This window comes from Dermacentor andersoni, chromosome 1, assembly GCF_023375885.2.
Source record: "Dermacentor andersoni chromosome 1, qqDerAnde1_hic_scaffold, whole genome shotgun sequence".
Taxonomy (NCBI): Eukaryota; Metazoa; Arthropoda; class Arachnida; order Ixodida; family Ixodidae; genus Dermacentor; species Dermacentor andersoni.
The window spans coordinates 380,706,502-380,727,478 of record NC_092814.1 but is presented as its reverse complement, the minus strand read 5'-3'; the positions used below and the strand labels follow the sequence as shown (position 1 = coordinate 380,727,478).

Here is a 20,977-nt window from a genome sequence, read left to right as displayed (position 1 = left end):
AGGGTGGGGCGGCCTAGAGCTATGGGCGCAGCCCATTCATGTTCGGAGGGGTGGAAGGGTGACGGGAGAGAGCCGCGCAAAGATGGCTAGAAAATGAGCGCGCGGCGGCTTTTGGAACAGCAGCCTATCGTGCAGCGGCTCGAATTTCTCGTTTTCTTGTTTTGTTTTCAAGGATTTCACATTTCACTGCCTTTCGGCTCGGACACCCAGCAGCCAGGCTTCATCGTCATAACCGATAATGCAGCGTCGGGGCATTGTATTAAGCGGGTTATTTCACCATGGAAAACATACAAAAGTTGATGGTGCAGCAGCTTCTCATTGTTATAAACGATGTATTGTTAAAACTGGTATCGTTATAAGTGGGTTCAGCTGTATTACAATTCATTGGTGTGAAGAAAAGGGGTTAACCGAGGGGCCCGATTTTTATTAGTCATATCATACGAAGCCAACAAACACTGACACCAAGGACGACATAGGGGAAATTAGTTGTGCTTAATAAATGAAATGAAGAAACAATAACTTAATGGAAATGAAAGTGGATGAAAAAACAACTTGCCGCAGGTGGGGACTGAACCTACAACCTTCGCGTTTCGGTTAACCCCTTTTCCTCTCGTTTATTACATAACGAGGGTCTCGAATCCGGCAACACTGATGCCTTCAGGTAACATGTGTGGGTTTATTGACCGGTTGCCTTCACACAAAAAGATCACGTTCTCGTGACGCCTGTGGCAGAAAGGATGTTTCACATCCGCCGCCAAGGTCTACGAGTGGGGGCGCTGGCTAACACTTCCAGGGTTCTACTAGGAAACATAAATGCCCAGGAAAGTGGATGGGGAAACGGCGCCGCGGTAGCTCAATTAGTAGAGCATCGCACGCGAATGCGAAGGTTGTGGGTTCGGTCCCCACCTGCAGCAAGTTGTTTTTTCATCCCCTTTAATTTCCATTAATTTATCGTTTCTTTGTTTCATTTATTAAGCACAAGTAATTTCCCCTATGTTGTCCTTGGTGTCAGTGTTTGTTGGGTTCTTATGATATAATTCAGTGGTTTGCACCTCCAGTCGAACCAGTCTCTTTAATTTGGGCTACACCTAGACCATACCAATGAAAGCTGAATGTGCATTCCACATGCGATGAGGGGACCCACTGAGAAGGAAAAGAAGGTCTGGGGAACAGGCCGAGTTCTGGAAAAGCAATGTCGGTGAACCCTCATTCTGGTTGGAATGCAGGGCAACGTCAACAGGGGCACAAGGGAAAACATTTGATGGTACAGAAGATGGATGTGTGGTTCTTGGCTTCGTGGTATAAGACCACTACACCGTGCCAATTTGTGTATTAGCGGTTCATGCTACCATATGCTCACCACCTCTTACTGTCTTGATGTCACTAGTGCCTTGAAGTCATGCTGCACTTCGTGCATATCTTGGACTGGTTGATATAGGATGAGGTAGGGATGTTTTGCACAATGGATGAATTCGGAATTTTGACCGAGAACACTGGGTTGATGGCTGTCTATTCAAGCTAAAGTGGGACGGAAAGCACATGTCAATTCTCCTTTAAGATGTACGCTTCAAAATGTAGACAATTTTGATAGCACACTGGAGGCAATGGCTTTTGTGCAAATTGGGGAAGTTAGCATTCCAGCACTGACAGTGACATTGATCTACTGATTTAACACGCGATTTTGTCTAGCTTTTAGCTTTACCATGTGGCAATTCTAGTTGATGTCACCCTCCATGTTTCTCAGGTGCATTGTCTTGAACCTTTTGCATGTCAAGACGCATTCCTGTGGTCAATACCATTCCATGTGTGTGGCTGCTTTCATACCAGGATGAAGTAACCAACGGAGCATGAAACAGCTCAAAACTGTTACAAAGGGGTATCCTTTATGACTGAGAAGAGGCGCAACCTGTACCACAAACTGCGCTAGCACACCTGCCAGATATACACTGTAATTGTTTCTCTTTATTTGCACTGAAAACAGCGAGAATATGCTGTGCGAGCTTTCTCAAGCATGTTTCTCTCTATATAAGGTTTAGGTCACATGCAAGTTCAAGGTCACAGTGCAACTACTCTTCGAGTACAACCATCCTAGTATATATTTGTACACGTATCAATAGTTTATGTGCTTTATATTATGAATACACTGGATACCCACCTCTCATAAAGTGCCACGACGTAGCCATCTGGAATTGCCCACATGCAAATATTTGTGCCAGGATACACTTCACAAGATATGTGCACGCCAAAACGTTCACAATGACAGACATGGAAACTCCAGGGTGCCACTGTCTATGCTGTGCAGAAACCACGGAGGAGGAGATTCCTTCAGGCAGAGATGAACAGCTTTCTGCGGAACATCAGCCATGCAAAGACCACCCACAGTGCAGTGCCCCAGAGGTTCATAAACAGGTAGCACCAATGTGACTCCGGGCACTGCCATGCCCATGGGAATACGCCATGCATGATCTCGTGCCCCATATACACGGCCAAGGAGTTCATGCCTGCGCACATGAAAAGAGAAAGGTGCATCACATTCACACCAAGTTGCACATATCACCTTTAATTAATGAATGTTTGATGTTTAATGGCGCAAGGGCCAGGTAGCGCCATGCTAGTGTTAATGAGTCCGCAGTGGACTTATGGGTTCTGTGAAGTTAATGTGACGTGGCTGTAAAGGGGCCTAAAAGAGTTCACGTAAATTCCATAAAATCTACGTGCAATAAAATTATGGGAATCACTATTGACGTGTACTATGAACATTAAAATGCATTGAGAAAGAATGATGAAATATATAAAATATGTGAGATGCTAAAATTGTCTAGAGCACTACTGCCTCACCAGAGCCCTTGAAACCCAAGGCCTAGAGACATGTGCTATACAAAGAAAACTATCGTAGCAGCATGCTCTGGAAAGAGGATGCGCTACGAAATTTATAGGCTTGTAACATGTAGCCCAACATCTTTCAAGAAAGCGAGGACTGCTTTGGTCTCAGAAAGCGGTTCTTCACCAAGAAACATAGCCGGATGCAGAGGGACGCAATGGCGGTATGCAAAAGGAAAATTTTTTCTCCCGTCTCTTTCGGCTTCCCGGCACTCCAGGAAGACGTGGAGCACGGTCAGCCTGTCGCCACATCTAGCACAGGTTAGAGGCTCGTTACCGGTCAAGAGAAAGTTATGAGTGCCAAATGTGTGTTCTATTCTTAGTCTAGTGAATAGGACATATATTCTTCGTGTTCTCGTAGTTGGGTGCCAGAAACCTAACTTCGGCTTAATTAGGTGAAGCTTGTTACTCGTTTCAGCAACCCACAAGTGTTGCCAGTGGCTTCGCAGTTTGTTTCTTAGGAAAGGCTTCATGTCTGTGGCAGGGACTGCAGCAGAACGAATACCCTGCGATGCTATTGATTTGGCGATCTCGCCGGCAAGCATATTTCCCTCGATTCCTCTATGGCCAGGAACCCAGCATATTACTACATGTCTATGTGATAAATAGATGTTGCATAAGAGTGAGTTCATTGAAGACAGCATTTGTATGCTTTTGTAAAGAAATGAATGCTTTTACAAGACAGAGTCTGTGAATATGATTGCTCTGTCAAGTTTTAGTTTCTTTATATGTTTTACCGCAGACGTAATGCATAGGCTTCTGCAGTGAAGATACTTGTTAGGGGGTTCAACATGTCAGATTCAGAAAAAGAGGGACCAACAGCAGCGTAGGATACGCCAGCATGTGATTTTGACGCGTCTGTGTAGAATTCGGAGCAGGAGTACTTCGATTGAAGCTAACGGAAATGCATAGCAATTTCAAGCTCAGGAGTGTGCTTTGGGACCTCTACAAAGGATCCGTCACATTCTATCACCTGCCACTCCCAGTGTGGTAATAGTTTAGCTGCAGGCATTCGGCTATGTTCGAGTATTGGGACATCCATTTCTTCGCTAAGTTCTTTTACACGCAGTGACAAAGGAAGTCTCATAGAGGGTTTGTTACGAAAAAGTGTTTCACGCGTCAAGTCGTTAACTGTTGTGAAACAGGGATGTTCCTTATTAGAGCGCACTTTGAGAAAATCGGTGAAGCTGACGTATGTTAACTGAAAATGGAGTGACCACTCATCTGACTCTACGTATAGGCTTTCGACAGGGCTTGTTCTAAATGCGCCAGCGGCCAGGCGGATAACCAGATGGTGGATGGGGTCTAACATCTTTAGCACGCTCGGGGCGGCAGACTGATATACCACGGCACCATAGTACAGTCGTGATCGAACTAGGCTTCTGTAAAGATTCAATAAACACTTTCTGTCGCTACCCCATGTTGTGTGGGATAGGATTTTAAGTTAGTTCACTGCTTTTAGACATTTTGCTTTAAGATATTTTGTGTGGAATGAAAGTAAGCCTGGAGTCAAGTATAACACCTAGGAATTTGTGTTCCTTGTTCACAGGTATTTGTTGCCCATATATTTCAACAGTAGGATCTGCAGCAAGCCCTTTCTTCCTGGTGAAAACAACGCAAGAATGTTTGTTGGCGTTCGCTTTGAACCCGTTTTCGTCTGCCCACTTGGAAACTTTGTTCAAGCACTGTTGTACTTGTCTCTCACAGACTGTTAGGTTGCAGAATTCGAAACCTACTTGTATGTCGTCTATGTAGATGGAATAAAAAATATATGGTGGTAATGCTTTACGAAGCGTATTCATTTTAACGACAAAGAGCTTGCAACTCAGTACGCCTCCCTGGGGTACCCCAGTTTCCTGTATGAATGCACACAACAGTGCATTACCTATTTTCACGCGGAATGTACGGCTGTGCAAGTAGCTTTCTATTATGTCTAACATAGCACCACGGATGCCCAGCGTCAATAGGTCGCGCAGGATTCCGTAGCGCCAAGTTGTATCGTACGCCTTTTCCATGTCGAGAAACATGGATAAGAAGCATTGTTTATTCACGAAGGCGTCGCGAATGTTTGCTTCGATGCGCACTAGATGGTCGGTTGTAGATCGTCCTACTCTAAAACCACACTGATATGGATCAAGAAATTTATTTAATTAAAGGAAAAGTAAAAGTCGACGGTTTATCATTTTTTCAAAAATTCTGCATATACAACTTGTGAGGGCAATTGGGCAGTAACTTTTTTTTATTCAGATACCCTAAGTACCCTTTACGGGCATTATATAGGGGGTTAAAAAAAACCAATACAGTGATCATATTGCATAACAGACTGAAAAATCAGAAAAACATAAACGCATTACCACTAAAGTGGGTTTTTCACGAGTGCTACTCCCCTACTTCGTGAAAATAACATCCTTGTTGTAACGAACTTGTTCAAATATCATCTAATAATTTTGTTTTATAAATTACTTACTAAACAGCTCTCATACCAATTCATTGATTCCAGGCGCCTGATCAATAACAATAATACCAGGTTTACACGTAACTAATTTTCTACTACCTATGGTTCATTCTAACTATGGAAAAATGAAATAATCATTCGCTGCTATAAAACTGTGGGATGGTTTACCCGTTAGCATTAAATCTTCATCCTTTCATACATTTAGTCATGCCCTCAAGCTGTTTTATATGTGTAACTAAGTTTACGCCATTCATTACACAATATTTGTCATTTGTATTTATCGACAGCTTTTTACGCACTATAGGCTTATAAACATACAATTTGTTTTCATTTATATTATTTTTCTTTGTTGTATTTTCGCGATTGCTTCGTTTGTTTTAGTTAGTTTGCTCTTCTTTAATACATATATACATTGTTATTATTAACCGAGGGCCCCGTTGCAGTCTTTGACTTTCGGACCATCCCTCGTCTGTATATTGTATCTTACCAATGCATTGTACTTAAATAATAATAAACTGAAACTGAAATATGCGCTCAGGAAAACAGGGAACGCATCTGGATAAAAGAAGTGTTTGGGAACACGCAAACACGTGAACCACTATGCTCAAGACAATGTAAAAAAGAATACACTTCTGATAATAATCTATTAAGGACCAGCACAGAGTAAGCACTTCAGTTTGTTCACAAATGCGTCGTAATTATTTTCAGAAACGATTTCTGCAGGTAGTTTATTCCAATGATAAATGGCAAGGAACAATGGTGAATAACGCATAAGTTTGGTTTGAGCTATCTTGGGTTGCACTTTGAAGCAGTGGTCTAATCGGGGGAAAATGAGATGTGCTGATTTGATATGAGATTCTGTGAACGGTGAAGGATTGTGATAGAGCTTGTGAAAGTGACATAGCAGGATGACAAGTCTTCGCTTTTCAAGTGAGCTTAAATTTAGAGATGATTTAATATCTGTGATGCTGGAGTAGCGAGCGTATTTCCTTGTGATAAACCTAGAAGCCTTATGTTGAAGTGATTCCAGTTTATCGGCAAGATAAGCTTGATGCGGGTTCCAGATGAAACCGGCATATTCTAGTTGTGATCTGACTAAAGATGTGTATGCTAAGAGTTTTGTCGCCTGATTTGCAAAGTACAAGTTACGCCTAATGAAACCGAGGGTTTTGGACGTTTTGGTGGTTATATATTCAATGTGTTTGTGCCATGTCAAATCAGAAAAAAATGTGGAAACCTAGGCATTTGATTGCAGGAACCTTTTTAATGGCCCCGTTACCGATAGAATAAAAGATGGGTTCAATGGCTCTAGCCGTCGTAAATGTTACAAGTTTCGTTTTCGAAACGTTTATTTCCATATGCCATTGTTCGCACCACTTAACGATTTTGTCAAGATCCGATTGCAAAGCATTAGTGTCATGAGGGTCAGTAATCTTTCTGTAAATAACACAATCGTCCGCAAATAGCCTAATTGTAGAAGTGAGGTTGCTGCTTATGTCATTAATGTAAATAAAGAAGAGGATCGGCCCGAGCAGCGAACCTTGAGGCACACCAGACTTTACATGGGTTAGTGCGGAGCAGAATTTATTGGCAGACAGGAACTGCTGCCTGTTAGTTAAAAAGTTAGCAATCCAGTTCAAGACATTGCTGTTTATGTTTATATTTCCAAGTTTAAATATAAGACGATTGTGAGCAACTTTGTCGAACGCTTTTGCAAAGTCGATGAATACGGTATCAATTCTCATTAAATGGTGTATAGCGTCGTGCAGGTCGACCACGAGTTCAAATAACGGACTCGCAGAAACGGCCAGGCAAGAATCCGTGTTGGTTTCCAAAAAAAAAGTTCTGCTGACTGAGGTACTTCATTATTGCTGACGATATGATGTGTTACAAAATTGTGCAAGGTATACTCGTTAATGAGATGGGCCTGCAATCTGAAAGGACAGAAGAATCTCCAGATTTAAATATAGGTATAATGCGTGCGATTTTCCAAGCGCCAGGCACAATTCCTGTATGAGCGGATTGCTGAAAAATTGGGACGAGTATGCGAGCTATTACTGGTTTCATTAACTTGAGCAATTTTGGACATATGTCATCGGGTCCGGGGGCTGAATTACTCGGCAAACGATCGATAGCTTGCTCAATGCCTTCCTGCGTAATTAGGATGTCATTCCTGTCCGCGTTTATACTAATAGCATTAAAACCTCTGGGGAGTGGTGTTTCGTTAGTAAACACGGAACTAAAAAATAGGTTCAATTCGGTGGCAACCTCAGACGGCTGAAAAAAATCACCGTCTTTTACTATTGCTATCAGACGAGATGAAGGAGGCTTAGGACTGACTACTTTCCAAAACTTTTCAGTATCGGTTTTAAGCAAAGTTGATATGTCATGATTAAAAAATTTATCTTTGGCTCTCTCAATTTCTGCCTGGCATATTCTCGACTGCGCACGGTAGTTATTCCAATCGCCCTCAGATGCCGAACGTTTAGCCTTAGTGTAAAGGCACTTTTTCTTCCCGATTCAACGTTTAACGTTGGAAGTGAACCATGCGCTCTGTGACGACGTTGTGAGCGTGACTTTCGGAATGTGTCTGTCTTTTAATTTTTTCAGTTCCGCGTTTAGTAGATTCCAGTTGTCATTTGAACAGCAGCTTGATAATGATTCCACGAACTGCTCACAGAACAATTACAGTTCACTAACCAATCCTTCAATATTCGCCCGTGAGTAATTGTAAATAGTTTTTCTAGGAATTTCCGGCTTCTTTTTTCCTAATGTGTATTCGCAGTGAAGAGCATTGTGGTCGCTGACACATTCCAAAACATGCACTGTCATTTTTTCAGGTTGCGTTGTCAAGACAAGATCTAGGACCAACTCGCCACGTGTCGGAGCAGAAACAATCTGTGACAAACTGAACTGAGAAATCAAACAAAAGAATTCTTTACATTCATTTTTCCTTGCAGTGCCTTCGGCTGTGTACGTCCGCCAATTTATACCTGGGTAGTTGAAGTCGCCGGCCAGAATTGTTTCTGAGGTCGGATATTTGTCATGTATAAAACTCAGTGATTCAGTCAGGTCCCTAAGAAACTCAGCAGGTGAATCCGGCGGACGGTAGCAAACACCGATGATGCAGGTAATAAAATCACGCAGTCGCAATGCACGCCACAAGATTTCAATACATGAAGCGCTGTCTAGCAAGGTGGCTTGGAAATTAGTTTTCACAGCAGTTAAAATTCCACCACCACGTGAGGTGCACCTGTCTTTCCTAAACACAGAAAAGTTACGAAACAAAGTTCGCTATTGTCGATATCAGGGTGCAACCACGTTTCAGTTCCCAGCACTATATCCGTTTCACAGCATTCAATGAGTGCGTTGAGGGTGTCTTACTTGCCAAGCAAACTCCGAAAATTACACACGATGAATTAAAGTTTTTTATCTGCACCATGTTTCTTGCGTCAGTCTGAACTAGCATCCGCCTCGTGTCCCGGAAGAGGAATAACTTGCTGAGTTGCAGCATCGAAGGCATATATTTTTTTTATTGAAAACAAGTTTATCGAACAGCAATTTGTACTTTTCATCGTCACACTGCCGCTCACTGCGTGCAAAATCTGAGTTTTTTCCTAATCAATTGAATTCGAGGTGAGAAGTCTTCCTCGATCCAGACACGAGGCGAATCCAAGTCCTTCAATTTAAAGGCATTTTTCAAAACAGTGCTCTTACCCTGAAAGTTCAGAAATTTCACAACAATAGGGTGCACATAATCTGGTTTTTTTTTTTTCCGGCCCACTCGGTGAGCGCGTTCGATCTCACCTGTTTGGACACCAAGGTTTTTTGCCACAAATTCGCTTACCAATTTCTCTGTGTCTTTCCATTTCTCTGCGTTGTTCAGGGATGCCCTTAAAAATGAGATTGTTTCGCCGCATTCGGTTGTTCAAATCATCAACGACTATGTTTGCATGTTCAGCCTGTTTCTTTTCAATAGTTTTTAGTGGAGCATGCGATTCTTGAAGTGTGGCCTTTACACTGGTGACGTCGTCGTGCAAGTTATTCACGACCTCAAATCTGTCTTCTATTTTGGAAAGCCGCCTTTTGACCTCCGTTACGTTCGTTTGAATATTCTTAATCTTACAAGACATGTCTTTGTGGAATTTTTCATTCGACAGTGCTAGTTCTTTAACGAGAGTAATGATTTGGTCAGACTTGTCCGGGCCTGGGTTCGTCTCGACGTCAGCAGCGCAAATAAGTAAGTGCGCGACACAGAAAAAGACCACAAGTATTCGCCCTCCCCGACGCCAGCATCCAGTAAATGCACTTGGTTGCATCCACAAGGGTGAATGATTCTCGTTAGATTTACTATGTACAACAAAACGACCGATTCTGGCACGGTACGTGCACAAGTCAGTTCCCATACTGGAACAAAAATACTATTTGGGATTTGCAGCCAATGGACAGTACCAACAATGAAACCAAATGTCAGATTTTATACACTCACCTACAAAACACAGAGCGTTCCGCCAGCACACAGTACTCGGCTGCAAATCCCACAAGATGATGGCTTTGGTGGCTATCTATAGGTGACTAGAGGGCGTTCCCATCGATGACGTGCAGCTTGTTCAGTAGTCGCGCCAGTCACTGGAAAGATGGCTGATCAAGGCACGAGGTCTCTGAATCCGCTGTCCGGTGACTCGCTATCAGCCTTGTCTGTGGCAAGCTGATCAGCGCGGCAGGCAGTCGCTGGCCGGAGATGTTCTCTTGACGTGGGTGCCTCGAGTTTGCCTACAAAACACAGAGCGTTCCGTCAGCACACAGTACTCAGCTGCAAATCCCACACGATGATGGCTGCGGTGGCTATTTATAGGTGACTCAGAGGGCGCTCCCGTTGATGACGTGCAGATTGCAGTAGTCGCGCCAGTCACTGGAAAGGTGGCTGATCAAGGCACGAGGTCTATGAATTCGCTGTCCGGTGACTCGCTATCAGCCTTGTCTGCAGTGTGGCGAGCTGATCAGCGCGGCAGGCAGTCGTTGGCCGGAGATGTTCTCTTGACGTGGGTGCCTCGAGTTTGCCTACAAAACACAGAGCGTTCCGTCAGCACACAGTACTCGGCTGCAAATCCCGATGAATGAAACGATGAATGAAACTTGTTACTAATGTGGGGTCTTTGCCCTGTTTCAGAATCGGAATGACAAGGGCTTCTTTCCATGCGGTAGGGAGGTACCCCGTAGCCCATATAGCGTTAAAAAGTGCTAGTAGAGTAATTTGAGTATCACTGGGGAGGTGTTTAATCATGTCGCACATGATCCTGTCCGGTCCAGGTGCAGAACTGACATGCAGTCAGGGAGGCTCTCAACTCGGCAATGTTAAAAGGCGCGTTAAAGGGTTCGTTCTGTGCATTTGCGGTCGATAGCCTTGTGTTCTGCTACTTGTTTGTGTTTTAGGAAAGCCTTGGAATAATGATCAGAACTGGAAACGCACTGGAAGTGTTCGCCAAGGGTATCAGCTTGGTCTTCCAAGCGGTTCGCTTCACCGTTCACTAGGGGCAACGGATGAATTTCTTGTCCCTTTAGCCTTTTCAGCCCATTCCATACTTCAGCTTCTTGAGTATACGAATTTATACCTGAGATAAACCTCTGCCAGCTTGCCCTCTTTGCCTATCATCGCGACCTCCTTCCCTGTGATTTAACCTGTTTGAATTCTATTAGATTTTCTGCTGTAGGACTTTCACGTAGTTTGCTCCAAGCTTTATTTTATCTCTTCCGTGCCTCTCTATAATCGTCATTCCATCAGGGGAACCGTCTTTTGGATGAAGTGCCTCTTGTTTGAGGAATGAACTTTCCAGTAGCGTCAATGATAAAAGCGGTGAAGTATGAAACAGCATGATCTATAGTAAAATTATCTATAAAATCCCATGATATGTGGGTGGATTCCCTAAAACGTTCCCAGTCAGCTGAGGCCAGTTTCCAGCGAGGGAAGTGTGGAGGGAAGTCATGTTTATTTACGAAGTTCAGCGTTACTGGGAAGTGATCACTTCTGAATGGATTTTTAATTACACACCATTCTAAATCAGGGAAGATAGTAGCAGAACTGATCGCCAGGTCTATTGATGAGTGCGAGTTATGATGTGGATTATAATACTTTGGTTCTTTCTTATTAAAGAGGCAAGCACCGGAGGTTAAAAGGAAGTTTTCAATGAGTCGACCTCTTGCATTGCATCGTGAGTCTCCCCACATCGTGTTATGAGCGTTAAAATCGCCTACGAGTATGTAAGGTTCGGGAAGCTGATCAATGAGATTATAAAAGACTCTTTTCGAAATGATGGCTCGGGGGTATAGTAGTAGTAGTAGCAGTAGTAGTAGCAGTAGTAGTAGTAGTAGTAGTAGTAGTATAAGACTTCTATTCAGCCTAAAATGACAGGCCGAGCACCGCCTGGGTGGCCACTCGACGCTGTTCTTCTTCACCTTCAGCGCCAAGCCAGTCGAGCCAGGTGGTGATGGAAAGAGATGGGGGAGGATAGGAACTTGATTGCTGAGCAGCCGGACAGTAGAATAGGCAATGAGATAGGTCTGCATAAGTAGAGGGGCAGTTGGGACAGGAGGGGTCGGAGCGATAGCGATAGAGAAAGAGGCGGGAAGGGGTAACCAGTGCATTCATTTGGATGTGCCGCAGAAGGCGATCCTCCGGCACAGTGCACTACGGACGAGGGGGAGGGTAGAGGCGCTTTTCAAGACGGAGCTGGAGGTAAACTTCCTTGATAGTGAGGCGCAGGGAGAGTCCCCCAGAATCATCCGAGGGCCTGGACCAGGGGATCAACGGTGCCTGGTTAAAAATGTCACGGGCGAGCTGATGGGCCAGCTCATTGCCGTCAATCCCCGAATGCCCAGGGACCCAGCGGAGGAAATCGGTGGAAGGCTGAAGTGCGGAGACCGCTCGTTCGACCTCCTGTTGGAGTGAATGGGGTAGTGTGCGCTTCTGTATGTGGTGAATGGCGGCTTGGGAGTCGGTGTATATCGTGTACTCTGGGAGCGAGGGAAGGGAGGGAAATGATTGTAGGGCATGTACAATGGCAAGGACCTCGAGAGAGAGTGCGTCCGGAGGGTGTAGGTACGGCCCACTCGTGTGACTTTCAGGTGCTGGGAGGTGGGGATGGTAGATTGCGTATCCGCAGGAACCTCGAAGAGCTATGAAAGAGGAATCCGTGTAGGCTACTCCCTGCGTAGTAAAGAGGGGGGAGTGATGCTGCGCGGCCGCGTGACGATGGCCGGCATGCAGGACAGGGGGCATGTTGGACGGGAGGGGGAGGATGCGGAGATAGGGAGCCGGGGTGGATTTTGGAGAGGTAAAGGTGGAAACGGGAATGGGAGAGATACCCGTCTTGGCCACTAACCACTGACCCTGACGGGTAAGAGAAAGCCGAGAAAGCTGGGAGTCAAGGTGGAGAGAGAGAGAAGAGAACGAAGAGGATGGAAGAGGCCTGTGACAAAGAGCTTAGCAGTGGAGGTGGTGATATGGAGGTTGAGAGCTGCCTTGTACAGGCCCACAAGGGCGGTCTCGAGGGTGTTAAGCTGAGTGTGGGTGAAGGAAACGTAAGGTACAAAGTACAGGAACTTGTTGAGGGCGAGCGAATGGGCAACTCGGCACGCATGAGCCTCGTGGAGACCCGAGCGCCGAGTGACCATGCGCCGCAGGAGCTGAGTTACCGAGCGACAGGTCCTGACAGTGTGGTGGAGGGCTTGCACATTCTTGGCTGCATGCGAGGCCAAGAACTTTGCATTGGGGGACAATAGGAATGGGAGAGCCGGAAAGATGGAGGGAGATTAGGGCGTTGTGGGAGCTCTGGTATGAGGAGTAGTTAAGAAGGAGAAGCTCGGATTTCTCCGGAGCAGGAGGCAGGCCAGCAGTGGAGAGAAAAGAGATGAGGTTGAGGCCACGTTGCAGGTTGTCCTGTGTGTGACCGGGAGAACCAGACGAACACCAGAGGGTGATGTTGTCAGCATAAAAGATGTGGTGGAGGTCAGGAATTTGGGCTAGTTGGGAGGCGAGGGGGGCCATAGCAAGAATAAAAAGGGTAGGAGAGAGAACAGCACCTTGAGGAGTGCCACAGGTAAGCGGGTGGGGGTCGGGCAGATGTGGTGTCTACTCGAAAGTGAGCCACTCGGTTAGAGAGGAAGGAGAGGAGATAAGAGTACATGCAGTTGCAACAGTCCAGGGAGGAGAGCTGAGATTGGATGTGATCGTGGCACACACCATCGAAGGCCTTGCGGACGTCAACAGTCACAAGAGCGTGGATCTGGCTGGGGCTGGGCGAGACAAAGGTGTGCTGGAGGATCAGGAACATGTCCTGTGCACAGACGTGGCGTCGAAAGCCGATAAGAGAATGGGGGAAGAACTCTCTCGCCTCAAGAAAATCAGAGAGGCGAGTCACAGCCATTTGCTCAAGGGTCTTTCCAATACACGGCGTCAAGGACATAGGGCGAAGGTTAGAAAGGGAGGGAGGTTTGCCCGGCTTCGGAATCATAGAAATAAGGGAGGATGTTTAAGAGCTCGGCAAGCAGCCGCTGTCCCAGGCATTGTTGAAAGTCTGGAGGAGGAATTCCTTGGCGTGGTCGGGGAGCTTGCGGAGTGTGGTGTATGTGATCGCGTTCTCATCGGAAGCCGAGCGAGTAGCATTAGCAGCCATGGCAGCTTCGAGCTCCCGAAGAGTGAAAGGGCGGTCGAGCTCTGGTTTAGGATTGCCCGAGTAGGCTGGGTAGGAAGGTGTGAGAGGGGGTGGGATATACAAAGAAGTGAGCTTGTCAAAGACATCAGAGGGAGTCCCCTGGGGTTTTTGCTAGAGTAGTAGCAAGGGCAGGCTTCGTACCTAAAAAAGATTTAAAAAGGGGCCATGTGGATCGCGAGTGCAATGCGGAGTCGAGGCCGTCACAAAGCGCACTCCAACGATAATACTCGAGGGACGTGCTGTGGGCGACTATCTCGGCCCGAAGAGCAGTAATCTGAGAGGAAAGTTGGGTATTTTGGGGTTGGGAGCGCTTCTCGTTGGAGACGTTTCCGCCGACGCCATAAACGGAGAAAGTGAGGATCCGGGTCTGAGGATAGAGTGACATGAGCGAACGCGACGGCTACTGGTCGAAGGCGCTGCGGAGATGCGGAACGTCCAGTCGTCGTAAGATTCAAAGGAGGTGGAAAGGAGATTAGTGCGAAATGCGTGCCAGTCAGTGTGAGTAGTTGAGTGCGATCGAGGGATGTGGGAAAGTGAGGCGCTAATATGAAAGAGCAAATTGTCGCTGAGAAGGGTTTCAGCTGTGACCTGCCCTTGAAAGGAAAGGGAGCCCCGAGAGAAAGAGATGTCGGGTGTCGTGGAGAGCTGTGAGACAGTGCCCGCTCGAGTAGGGGAGCCAGGAGTATTAAGAAGGGTGAGGTGGCGTTCCTGGGCAAGACAGTGGAGAAGGCAGCCGGGCTTGAGGGTCTGGGGGTAGCCCCAGAGCATGTGAGGGGCGTTAAAATCGCCCCCAAGGAGGAGATTGGTGGTGGAGGGAAGAGAATGAAGGAACTTGCCCAAGGCAATGAATAACGAGGATGTGACAGGGGGATTGTAGAAAGACATAAGGGCGAGTGAGATGCGGGAAGAATGTTGGTAATACACCACACCAACTAAATATTTATGGAGGCTGGAGGGGATATCAAGTGGCTCGACAAGGACGTCGCTGCGTACATAAATGGACGCCAGCGGTGTGCCAGTCGTGGCATGGTAGGCGCGGTAACCTGGGACCGTGCGGGCCGTCCGCGTCTCCTGGAGAAGGAGAAAATGGGGCAGGGAGGGGTGGGTGAGGAGATAGTGGTGGAGGGGGGTCTTATTGTGGCGAAGGTTTCGACAGTTCCACTGAACAATCTCGAGGTCCTTTCCACGCGCCATCTACGATAGGTTAGAAGTAGAAGAGTTTCCGGGGACACGTTCCAACTTTTTGGCCGGGGGGAATGACTCCTGGAGGGAGCCCAGCATAGAAGCGAAGAATTCGAATTGCTTGGATCGGGCTTGGAGGGTGGCGAGGATCTGGAAAATCGAAGTTTAGAGCTGAAGCAAGCGAGTGTGGTGTGTGGTGGTGGTGGTTTCTATCAGGTCAGCCAATGGGGCGACCTGGGCGTTAGAGGACGGGGTAATGAAGGTGGCAAGGTGCTCATTTAGCTTGGTAAGCTGGGATGTAAGAGAGGAGGTGGTTGTCTGGAGGGTTTGTGTCAATGCGTGAATTTGCCGCTGTAAATCTTGGGAGATTCGCTGTTGTTCGCACTGGTGACGCTCCAGCATTTTGAGCCGGAGATCGAATGAGCGGTTCTCGTCAATCAGGGATGGGGAGGGTATAGTAGTGGAAGAAAGGGGCGCTAGCACTGAGGGCCCTTTCACTATAGCGGCGTAGGAGCCCGGAGGTGATGGAGCTTGAGGTGAAGGAGATGCATGATTAGCGAAAGAGGCGGAGGAATTGGTGGGCTGCGTGGCCCGGCGCAAAGCTGCGCCACAAAGAAACGCTGCTTTGGCACACTCGCGTTGTTTAGCAAGGAGGAAGGGGCAGGTGGGGTCGAGAGAGGGATGTGTGTTTACTTGGCAATGAATGCACCATGGTTGGGTACACACGTGAGCGGTAGGATCTGCGGGTAAAGGAGCAGCACAGCTGCGGCACTTGGCCGGAACGTTGTGCTGAAGGCATTGGTGAACACGGTGTCCCAGAGTAAGACAACGGGTGCATGTGGGGGGTTTAGGCTTTTGAGGGCGGCAACGAAAAGCGACGTGTTTAAAATACACGAAGTGGGGTATGACGGTGCCAGCGAAGGTTATGAGCACTGATTCAGTGCTGCCCATCATACCAGCGGCGAGAATATCAGTCGTGAAGGATTCAAGGTCATGCATGAGCTCAGCAGGAGTAAAGTGACCGCCGACGTTATGAATGACGCCGAGGCATGAAATGGGAGGATTGTGGGCATATGTTTGAGATGCGTGAGAGAAAGCAGGAGTTGGGCGGTGAGAGGGTAGTGTGTTTTCCTAAATACAAGGCTCTGAGCTGGCTTGGCCTGAAGAGTGACCTCTGCACTGGTTTTGGAGGAGAGATGTGCTGCGGAGATGATGGCGGCGAGCAAGTCGTAGAGAGGCAGCTTGGGAGTGAGGGTACCGGGCACAAGTTGGATCCCAACTGAGCTGAGCTCGGTGCTAGGGCGGGCGGCGGAGGCAGGTTTGCGGCTGGTACTGACGGCGCTCCAGCCGCTTTCCAATGATGGCGTATTATGGTCGTTGTCTGGGGACGTCGTGAAATCCATCTCTGTCGACGAGTCGTCAGCCGGATACACGGTGGTCAAGCAGGTAAGGGCGACAGAAACACAGCTCTAAACATTGGGAATGTCATCGGCGGGCATAGAGTTTGCACGGTCTAGCACGGTAGAAGTGGTGGATCCAGTGGAGGCGGATCCGAGCTATCCTCTCAGGTGCAGATCATGGTGTGCACAGTGCCGGAGGTGCCTGTATGTGACTGTCACGTACAAAGAGCCGTAATGGTTGCTAATGAGGCAATATGGAAAATGAGCCGAGAGAAAGGCTTCGAGGTTGTCGAAGTACACAGGGAAGTGAGAAGTTGTGGTGGTTTTAAACGAGACGGGATCCACTTCAATTAGAGGTTGGCACGAGAAGTGGGCTGGCGACTTGGTGGTCGCGCTGTTGCTTTTTTAGGGGGCCCGCGGGCGCTCAGGAGACCAGAGTAGATAGTAATGAAAAAGGTCCCCTATAGGGGGAACATCAGAAGAGCATCGCCTTCGATAACAGAAAAAGGAGGAAAGCAAGAAAAAGAGCTCGCCATGCAATAGGCTACATAAACATGCAGGGCGACAGAAGAAAGGAAAAGTGGGTAGAGATTCAGGAGCAGTTGCATAGAGAAGAAAGAGGGGTGTATGCGTTTACAGAAACGCCCCTTAGAGACTCAGAAGAGCCACCAGTTATTGAGAATTATGTTTGGGAAGGGTGCAACAGAACTAAGTCGGAAAGAAAGGGAGGGGGAGTCGGAATGCTCATCCATCAGGGAGACAAATGGAAAAGAGTAAATTCAAAATGTCAAGAGCATTTTTGGTTATCAGGTACAATGAGTGTGAAAAAAACTTGGCTGGGCGTTACGCATTTGTGGACCGGAAATAATTGCACAGAGAAGAATAAAGAGTTAGTGGAATGCATAAGCGCTGATATTAAGGGTTCCGGGAATGGTGCTGAAATTTTCGCATTAGGTGACATGAATGCCCACATACAGGATTTAGATGGCTATACCGACAACAACGGGCAGTAAATGATAGACCTTTGTGAGCAACATAACCTCGTTATCGCGAACACAGGGCCTAAGTGTGAAGGGCCGATCACGTGGGAAGTGGGAAACCGGCAATCAACCATTGATTACTGTCTGATGACAGAAGTAATTCATGATAAGTTGAGAGAAATGGTCATTGATGAGGAAGGGCATAGCAGCATAGGGAGTGACCATAAACGTATCATCTTGAAAATGGGATATGTAGTTTAGAAAGAGTGTAAGGAGCGCAAAATGGCCAGTCCAAATTTGAACGCTGAACAAATAGCCAATATAGTCACTAGAGTCGAGGAAGAACTTGGCAAATGGCCAAGTAAAGACTGGGAATATGATGAGCTTCTAAGTGTAATAACGACAGAAATACGAAAAGAGAAACAACATGTTCGTTGGAAAGAAAGAAAGAAACCGAAAAGCTGGTGGAACAGGGAGATACGAGAAGCGATCGCAGAACGACAGAAAGCATCTCGAGAGCGCAGGCAGGCAAAGAAGGCGCAGTTGCCGCAGGATGAAGTAACCAGTAAATGGGAAATATACCGGGAGAATAAGTCTATGGTTCCAATACTGGTGCAAGCAAAATTAAAAGGTGAAAGTGAACGTTGCTTGTCAGAAATACGTGAGAAAAAGAAGACCGCACCTAGAATATTTTGGAACCACATACAACTATTAGGCAGGAAGTCAACAACAATACAACGACATATCCTAGACGAAGTGAAAACAGACTGGAAGGAGAAGTGGCAATAAATTAATCCGAAAAATAACAGCCGAATCTTTCCAAGGCAATGACGAAGTTTTATTCAAACAAACAAAAATGGATGAAAAAAAAACAGATGGGAAAGGAGCTGTGGCTGACGAATTTCAAAAGGAAGAAAGCCGAAGAGAAAATTCCTAAGCGCACAGCCACAGGGCTAGACGAGGTTCCCGTTTGGCTGATTAATGAACTAGGACCAAAAAGTAAAGAAGCTCTGGTGAAAGCAGTGGAACAAACTTTAAAAGATAGACGAATACAAGACAGTTGACGACAACGTAGAATGAATTTAATTTATAAAGGCAAGGGGGAGAAAGATAGAATTCACTCGTATAGACCGTTGACCATTACATCGGTAATATACAGGCTAGCAATGCAGGCAATCAAATTGAAGCTTCAAGCTTGGGCAGCGAATAATGGCATTTTGGGAGAACTTCAGAATGGCTTCAGAATAGGTCGGCGTTTAGATGATAACTTATTTGTTCTTACTCAGTGTATGGAAATATCAAAAGTAGAAGGCAGACCATTATATGTGGCCTTTTTAGACATTACAGGAGCCTATGACAACGTAGACCGCAACATTTTGTGGGATATTCTGAAAGGGGAAGGCTTAGGTGACGATTTTCTACAGCTTTTGAAGATTTACCTAGGAAGTACAGTTTGCGTTGAATGGAAAGGGATGAGAAGCGAGGAGAAAGTTCATATCAACAAGGGACTGAAACAGGGGTACCCTTTATCCCCGCTGCTGTTTATGATGTACATGGTGAGGATGGAGAGGGCGCTAGAAGGAAGCAATATCGGTTTAATTTCTCATACAAACAGGCGGGTACAGTAGTACAGCAGCAGGTCCCAAGTTTATTTCACGCGGATGACATTGTCTTGCTAGCTCACAAGCAAAGTGATTTGTAACGTCTGGCTAATATCTGTGGACAGGAAGGCAACAATTTAGGGTTTGAATTTAGTGTTAGAAAATCAGGTGTTATGGTATTCAATGAAAACAGTGAACAGACAGTGGAGAACAGGGCCAGGAAATACCTCGGATAACAGAATATAAATACCTTGTGCGGGACAGCTGTTAAGTTTATTGCGGGACCAGCGCAGTAAACAAGTCCATCGGGTTTGGCAAAGGCGGTTTTCTCCTTGTCTGCTTCGTGCATGGGTATCTGCCAGTATCCGGAGCGTAGATAAAGGCTGGAGAAAAATACTCCGCGCCTTGTAATGAATCTAACGCATCATCGATTCGGGGCAGTGGATATACATCTTTGCGGGTTATTTTGTTCAAGGCACGGTAGTCTACGCAAAATCGCACTGAGCCGTCTTTCTTACGCACCAAAACGGCAGGTGACGACCAAGGGCTTGAAGATGGGCGGATTATGCAACGTTTCAGCATGTCGGCAACGTGGGTATCTATGATCTGTCGTTCAGCGCAAGAAACGTGATATGGCCGCCGGCGCACGATGGTAGTTCCATATGTGTGTATGCGATGAGCCGTCCCAGAAGTCTGTCCCAGAAGAGGAGAGTGGACGTCGAAGCAGTTTTTATGCTTGGATAACAACGCCAGTAACTCCCCCGTCTGCTGTGGCTTTATATCGGAGCTGATGGTACTAGCGAGATCAGAAGCAGGGACCGGATCCATAGCTGTGGGTGGTTGTGAAACAGCAGTAGTCGAGGTAAGCACAGAGACAGGTTGAGTGTCCAGGACGCACATGAGAACGGCGCCTTTAGAAAGCAGAACTGGCTCATTGGTTATGTTGAGTACATCCAAAGTGGCCATGCCGTTGGTGAAGCGAACAGGGCTGGGTGCCAGAGCAATCCCTTTGGATAAGCAACGGGCTGACGGTACAACTAAAACGTCACCATCGGCGATGTCAGAGTTAACTGCAAGGAGTTGTTCGCGACCAGGGGGCACCATACAATCGTCAGCAGTTCGTAAGCGAAGGCGCGGTTCGTGCACGTCGTCGGAATTGTCGGTCTCTGTCAAGTTAACGAGGCGTTCACGGCACGAGATGAAAGCCGACGCCGAAGAGAGAAAGTCCCACCCTAGTAGAAGCATGTGAGCACAGGAAGTCAGCACTGCGAAGTGGATATGGTGGCGCATCCCGTCGATCGCAACTCTAACGGTGCATTGCGCCAATAGCCGAACCACAACATTATTTGCACCAGAAAGAAGAGCTCCACTGTAAGGTGTAGTAACTTTGCGTAGAAGAGCGCACAAGCCAGCGTGAATAATAGAAATAACTGCTCCCGTATCAAGCAATGCTAGGACTGGTACACCTTCTACGCACACGAATAAAGTATTGGCCGGGCACGCTGGAGGAATTGTAGTCTGTGCGAGCCATGCAGCTTTCCCTCCAAAAACTGCACCATCTAGTTTTCCGATCAGTAGTCAGGAGTGCGGGTGGCCGGTTGCAGAGGTGATGTCGAGCGTCGGAGAGGGGAGGGCGAGCGGCGGCGCCCTGGACGGTAGTTGCGAGGCGTTTCGGGAGGTGGAGAAGGTGAGCGTGGGGAGAGCCGGCGCTGGTAAGGACCCGGAGGAAGCAACGGTGTACATGGTGAGGATGGAGAGGGCACTAGAA

General features: G+C 46.9%; 1 protein-coding gene across 2 annotated transcripts in view; it reads right to left on the bottom strand.

Moving 5' to 3' along the window:
- Positions 1 to 1,008: 1,008 nt before the first annotated feature.
- Positions 1,009 to 20,977, bottom strand: part of Hgsnat (Heparan-alpha-glucosaminide N-acetyltransferase) — a 242,300-nt gene continuing 222,331 nt past the window's right edge. For both annotated transcript variants that reach the window (XM_055064926.2, XM_055064927.2), the window contains exon 16: positions 1,009 to 2,501. In XM_055064926.2, coding sequence (XP_054920901.1) covers positions 2,326 to 2,501 — 176 coding nt within the window. In that variant the 3' untranslated portion in view covers positions 1,009 to 2,325. The remainder of the gene's footprint in view (positions 2,502 to 20,977) is intronic.